At 58.8% G+C, this 6,746-nt stretch overlaps 1 protein-coding gene across 1 annotated transcript; it reads right to left on the minus strand.

The window, feature by feature from the left end:
* Positions 1–4,822: 4,822 nt before the first annotated feature.
* Positions 4,823–6,536, minus strand: LOC114000843 (brain-specific homeobox/POU domain protein 3). The gene is made up of 2 exons (XM_027745481.2): positions 6,379–6,536; positions 4,823–5,858 (listed from the first exon to the last, which is right to left on the minus strand). Exons 1-2 carry the CDS (start codon positions 6,496–6,498, stop codon positions 4,953–4,955), a joined length of 1,026 nt encoding a protein of 341 aa, XP_027601282.1. The 5' UTR covers positions 6,499–6,536; the 3' UTR covers positions 4,823–4,952.
* Positions 6,537–6,746: the final 210 nt, after the last annotated feature.

The raw sequence follows: 6,746 nt of genomic DNA on the forward strand, positions 1-6,746 counted from the left end.
TGCACATTTTGGTGGGTGGTGGCACAGCCACACTGGCCTGGATCACGTCTCTGTCTGCACAAAGGGCTTAGATGCCCTGTTTCTTGGAGGGTCTTGGCTTTTATAACAGGAAAAAGTAATATAAAAGAGCATAACAGAGAGGTGAACAGCTTGGGAGCGAGCACTGCATGGCAAAGAGATCCTGGCTACAGCAGCAGCTCCCAGGGCTCCCTGGGCAGCGCTCCAAGAACTGGTGTCTGAGAGCTCCAGCAGCCCAGAACTGGTGTCTGAGAGCTCCAGCAGCCCAGAACTGGTGTCTGAGAGCTCCAGCAGCCCAGAACTGGTGGACAGCTTTGCTCTGGAAGCCTTTGCAGTACCAGAGGTGGGACTCAGCCATCCTGTCCCCATATACTGGTGTGTCCCTCTGAGCTGGCCACTCATCATCCTAATAGGCTTCAAAGTGATGAAGGTGCCTCCAGGTCCCAGGAGGTTGATACCAGAGTTGAACTGCACCGTGGGCTCCTTGGTCTCTCTCCAGTGACCCTCACAGGAGCCCAGAGGTCCGCACTCACCTGTGCACCCCTGCTTTGAAGGCCCAGTAAGCACCTCCATCAAATCCCTGGGGTGATGCTTTTGAGTTGCCGGGGTGCACTATCTCCTGACCAGGGTGTTGGGAAAGGGAGAAGGTCTGACCTGCCCCGTGGATTCCACCAGCTTGGAGGTAAAGGAGGACCCAAGTCCTCTGAGGTGGTTGGTCCCTCTGAAGGAGCTCTGGACCAGCTCGGTGGAGGACGGACAGGCACCTGTAAGGGTGGACCTGCTGCCAGAGCGAGAGGGTTGATGAACCTCAAGCCTCACTCATGCATCAAACCTAAAATAAAAACCAGTGGTGAGAGCTGACTGTCAATATTCCCTTTGTTTGGTGCTGTTTTGGGTCCAGGGTCATGGCTCAGGCTCCTCCAGGAGCCGAGAGTGCCCGTCACACCTCTGTGTGTGTCCCTTTTCCTTCCCTCCCCTGGTCTCCTCATCCTGTGCCATCCCCCACCTCACCCTGTGCCAGGTGCACTGCAGAGAGCCTGGATTTGGAGGGATTTGGGGTCCTTTGGGATGCCCAGCCTGGGCCCCAGTGTGGGAGAAGAGACCCTCAGGAGACCAGGACACAGAACCTGAGACACCAGACCACGGCTGGGACCTGCCCTGGGCTGTCCTGGCTCCCAGACCTGCCCGAGGAAGGACCAGCAGCTTCTCCTTGACCTGTGCCCTGGAGGCAGATATTCGGGAGCAGGGGGAGGGGAAGCAAAAGGAGCCCTTCTCCACCCCCTCCTAGACTGATCCTTGTGCATCCCAGAGGCTCAAACCAGCCTGGGCACAGCAGGTGCTGCTGGAGCAGGAGCAGGAGTAGGAGCAGGAGCTGGGACAGGAAGAAGGGCAGGGACAGGAGCTGCAGCGGGGTCAGATGCTGGAGCAGGAAAAGGAGTAGGAGCCGGAGCAGCTGGAAGAGAAGAAAGAGGAGTAGGAGCAGGAGCAAGAGGAGAAGGAGCAGAAACAGGAGCAGCAGCAGAAACGGGAGCAGTGTCAGGAGCAGGAGCGGAGGCAGCAGGATCGAGTCTCCTGCCCATTCCCTCGGGGGCAATGAGTTCTCCAGGCCTCATAACTGCTCCCGGTGTCTGTGCCCGCCCTTCCCGCCCACCAGCCCCGCTGCCCCTTGCCCAGGGCTGCCCCATCCTTTGCCGCAGCACCCGGTGGGACCCTCCCCTTACCTGGCAGCCCCCGGGGGGGGGGGGGGGACGCCGGGGGGGTCCCCACGCGGCCCCGCTCCGGCTCCCCAGCCCAGCGCTTCGCGTTTGTGCCTGGGAAATACCCAACCGGGCGTTTTATGAGCGCGGGTGATAAATATTGCATCGGCCGCCAACTTCTCGGAGCGGGGGCAGAGCGGCACCGGCACCGGGCACCGGGCACCGAGCGGGGAGGGGGCGAGAGGGGCGGGAGCAGCCGGGAGCGGGGGGAGCCGGGGCTCGGGGGGGCGGCCGGGGCCCCGCTAATGCTGCGCGGAGCCGGTTCGGGGGCCCCCCCGGGCAGCACTCAGCATCCCGCCTCATTAAACTTTCATCGGCAGCGCTCGGCCAAGGTCTATTTATGAAAATGCGCTTTTCGCTGCATGGAAAAAACAGGGACGGGAGCGAAAGAACAAAGGGATGGGGTTTGGGAAGCGCCCGGGAATAAATAGGGATGTGCGGGACGGGGTGCGGGATGAGGGAGCGGGACGGGGGGTGGCGGGAGTCTCCTTCCCACAGTGCGGGCAGGGCAGGCAGGGCTCTGTTGGCCACCGCCGGGCTGGCCCCTCTCGCCCAGGTGAAGCAGCTACCCCGACAGCTATTTCGGGCGCTGCACAATTTCCCCTCTTTTCATTTTTTTTTTTTTTTTTTTTTTGGTGTTTGGTTGGTTTGGTTTGATTTTGTTTGGGTTTCGCTTTATTTTATTTTATTTTGTTTCATTTCATTGCATTAGTTTATTTTACTTCATTTCATTTTACTTTATTTCATTTTACTTTATTTCATTTTACTTTATTTCATTTTACTTTATTTTATTTTACTTAATTTTATTTTACTTAATTTTATTTTACTTTATTTCATCTTTTTTAAATTTTACTTCGTTTTATTTTACGTCGTTTTATTGTATTTTTATGTCGCTTTGTTTTATTTTACTTGACTTTATTTTCTCTGATTTTATTCGGGTTTTCCCCTCTAAAAGCCGCAGGGTCCCGGCTCTCGGGGCTCAACAACGCGACGCGCGTTTGGATATTTTTTTTCCCCCGAATTAAGTTCCGATACGAAACGAAACAGCAACAACAACAAAAAACTCCACAACCCCCCTCAACCAGACAAAAATCAAACAAACAAACAAAAAAAAACCCAACAGAAACAAAACCGAGTAGATAATCCCAACAAAAATCGCATCTTTTCCCCTCTTTTTTTCCGCTTGTCCCCGCGAGCGAGCGGACTCTGATCCCCCAGGACAGAGGGGACCCCCAGCTCTGCTCCCCCGGGACCCCCCGGTTCTGCACCCCCTGCCCGCCTGCCAAGCGACTGAAAGGGGTTTCGGGAGGTTTCGGTGGTTCGGCTGCGGAGCCGGGAGGGGGGAATGTCCCTTTCTGAGTCGCTGAAGCCTCGGGCGGGCAGGTGGGGGGTGACAGGGTGTACCCGGGGGTGTCCCCCCCCAGGAGGGCGCGGGGTGGCGGGGGAGGGTCACAGCCCGTCCCCGTCGCCGTTTGCGGGAGCGCCCCGGCCCCGCAACGACCCCCGCCCGCGGGAGCATCCTCGGGGCTGCGGGGCGAGACCACCCGCGACCCGCAGGCGGGACTTCCCCGCACACACCGGCTCTGGGCCGGTGCCGCGCGGGGAAGCCGCAAAACCCCCCCGCGATGGGCCGGCGGGGAGCCGGGACCCCCAGGCCCCCTCGGGGCGATCCCCCGCTCCGTCCCGCGTGGGCACGGGCAGCTCTGCCCGCCCGCCGCTGCCTCGGCTCGCGTCTCGTTTCTTTCCCCGCGGAGAGAGCTCCCATCCCGACCGGGTGATGGGGCTGGAGGAGCTGCCCCGGGGCTCCCAGGAAAGGGAGTCCACGGGAAAGTGGCTCCCCGGGGCCGCAGTAACTCCAGGAGGCAGGAGGGTGAGGTAAAACGTGCATGATTTATTTGAAATGCTGCAGCGTACACAGACACCAAAATTTCATTCAGCACACACACAGCGGAACGAAATCTCCTTTAATAATAATAATAATTAAAAAAAAAATTAAAAGAAAATAAAAGGAGGCGATTTTCTCTATTAAATATGCAAAGAAAAGGGGAGGGGGGGAAAAAGAGTTTTCTTGCCTTAGAAAGTGCAGAGTTCCCTATGCAGAGGCAGCCGCCCCGAGGCCGGGCCGGGGTCCATCCCCGCTGCCTCGGGCCGCTCCCGCCGCTCCGCTGAGCCCCAAGGACGTGATTGTCGAAGCGTAGGATTTTATACAGTGAAACCATACGGAAATCGAACGGTTTGAGTGAAACCAACGCAAAATAAATCTCCATTTCCCCGAACAAACCGCGACTCCAGACACGGGCCAAATTTTTTTTTTCCTTTCTTTCTCTTTTTTTTTTCCTTTTTTTTTTTTTTTTCCGAAAATGCTTTTCTCCTTTTTTTTTTTTTTAAGTCCTTTTTTAATATATTTTTTTTTTTTCAAATTAGCCGATGAGGTAGAAACAGAAACGGTACTGCAAAAACGCGATGGGTTTGCCGGGGGTGGGGGTGGGGGGCCGGGGAGCGAACAAAACCATGCAGGTGAGTGTGTGTGCGTGGGTGTGCGGGGACCCTGGCAGCGGGGGGCAGGGGCGGCACTCCGGATTTACAGGCGGCTTCCAGCTCGTTTCCTTTCTTATTTCTTTTCTTTTTTTTTTTTTTTTTTTTTTTTTCCCAGATGATTTTTTAAAAGAAGAGGAGCGGACACAGAGGAGTGAGCTGTGCCACGGCCCCCGAGCCGGGACGGGGTGAGGGGCTGCGGCAAAGACCTGCCGGGCTCTTGCTGCTGCTGCCCAGACTCCGGGCACCCCCAAACTTCCCCCTTGGCCTTTTCATTTTGTCTTTTCCTTTTTCTCCATCTTTTTATGGGTTTTTTTTCCAGTTTTATCTACAAAAGCAGTCTATACCAGTCAGGACAGCGGGGCCACTTTGCCCAGGGGCACCAAACTGTTCACTTTGCTTTGGGCGGGTTTCCCTTTTCTTTTAGGTTTATGTTTTCTTTTTTTTTGTTTGTTTGTTTGGTTTTTATCCCAATTTTTTTTAACCCAAAACGAGAAAAAAAAAAAAAAAAAAAAAGAAGAAGAAAAAAAAAAAGCCAACAACCCCAAACCCTGCCCGTTTCGGAGGGGCTGAGGGCCAGGATGGCCGCGGGGTGGTCGAGGGGGCAACACCCTCCTCACCGCTGCCCTCCCGGCCCCTTCTTCAGTAGGTGGCAGAAAATTTCATCCTTTTCTGCTTCTGTCTCTGATTGCAAAACCAGACCCGCACCACGTTCTTCTTCAAGTCTAACTTCTCGGCGATGGCAGCGATTTTCTCCGAGGAGGGTCGCGGCTGCACGGCAAAATAGGCCTCCAGCGACCGCTTCTCGGGGGCGGCGATCGAGGTGCGCTTGCGTTTCTTGTCCCCGCCCGTGTAGATCTCGGGTTTGGTCATTTTCTCCCTCTGAGCCCTCTCCGCCTCCTCCAGCCACGCTTCCAGGATGGGCTTGAGGGCCACCATGTTGTTGTGGGACAAGGTGAGGGACTCGAACCTGCAGATTGTGCTTTGGCTAAGGCAGCCCACCCCCGGGATCTTCAGGTTGGCCAACGCGGAGCCCACGTCCGCCTGGGTCACCCCCAGCTTGATCCTCCGCTGCTTGAAGCGCTCGGCGAAGGACTCCAGCTCCCGGGGGTCCGTCTCCGTCTCGGGGCCGGAGATGACGGCGTGGGAAGCCAGGCCGTGGGGGTGGGACATGTTCATAGGCTGGGAGTGGTGGGCCATGTGGTTGATGGCCGACATGTGGGAGTGAGGGTGCGAAGGTGTGGAGCCCACGTCGGGGCCCGGCACCCCCCCGAGCGGGAGGGCAGAGTTGAGGTGGTCCAGCAGCTCCCCGTCCAGGCCCTGGGAGGGCTGGTGGTGGTGGTGGTGGGGGTGGTGCGTGGTCAGCACGGACGGGTGGTGCAGGTGGACGGAGGACGAGGTAGGAGTGCAGGACACGCTGCTCATGGTGTGGTAGGTGGCATCCGGCTTGAAGGGGTGGGTTTTCTGCGATACGATATCCACGGCGGCCAGAGCCTCGGCTCCCCGCAGCAGGGTCTCGTCAAAGCCCGCAAAGATGTTACCCTGGATCTGGAGGGGGGGTTGGGGGGGATAAAAGTGAGAGCGAAAACAAGCCGAAAGAGCGGGAGAGGATTAAAGGGAAGCGGCGGGACGGAGATCCCGCTCTGCCCTGTCAGCGGTGCCGGGGACAGGTAACACGAACCGAGGTCTACCCGCACGCCCCAAGTAAAAGGACCGGGGTGCCGGGCCCCGAGCACTCTGCCTCCCAGTCGGGCACCCACCCTCCCCTCCGCGGCGAGCTCTCCGCGGCCGCAGAGAGGACGGAGCCGTCGGGGGTCCCGCAGCCCCTCTCTGCCCCAGCGCTCGGCACAGCGGAGCGGGGCAGGGCGGCTGAGCCTCCCTCGACCGGCACCGACGCCCCACGGCCGCCCCAGACCCTCTCCCCCGCCCGCCGGACCCACGGCCACGGAGGAGGCAGGGAGGGACCCCCGAAACCCGGACGAAACCCAAACCCAGAGGGAAACCGGAGTAAGTTGGCGAGAGTCGGCGGGTGCGGAACGTCCCGAAAACCCACCCCGAGGGGGCTTACCTGGGGGGCGGGCAGGCAGGCTCTGCGGATGGCTTCGGAGCTGGTGTGCAGGTGGGGGTACTTGGGCTCGTGCAGGATGGGGTGCATGCTGAACGCCTGCTTGCTGTTCATGGACATCATGGTGGGAGCGGAGCGGGGCCGGGTAGGGCAGGGCAGGGCGCTCCGGGCACCCGGCTCGGGGGCGCGGTATTGTCTGGCTCCGCCGCCCGGCATCAATGGCATTATAGCCCGGCCCCCCCGCCCCCCGCCCACCGGGAGGGGCCGGGGAGGTCCCTCCCACCGCCCGCCCCCGGGCAGTGAGCTCACCCCCCTGTCAGTGGTACCCCCCAAAGCAGGGCTCACCCCCCCCGCCGCCCCTGCACACCTCC

The sequence above is a fragment of the Pipra filicauda genome, unplaced genomic scaffold (assembly GCF_003945595.2).
Source record: "Pipra filicauda isolate LSUMZ 115617 unplaced genomic scaffold, ASM394559v2 scaffold554_size360964_pilon, whole genome shotgun sequence".
Taxonomy (NCBI): Eukaryota; Metazoa; Chordata; class Aves; order Passeriformes; family Pipridae; genus Pipra; species Pipra filicauda.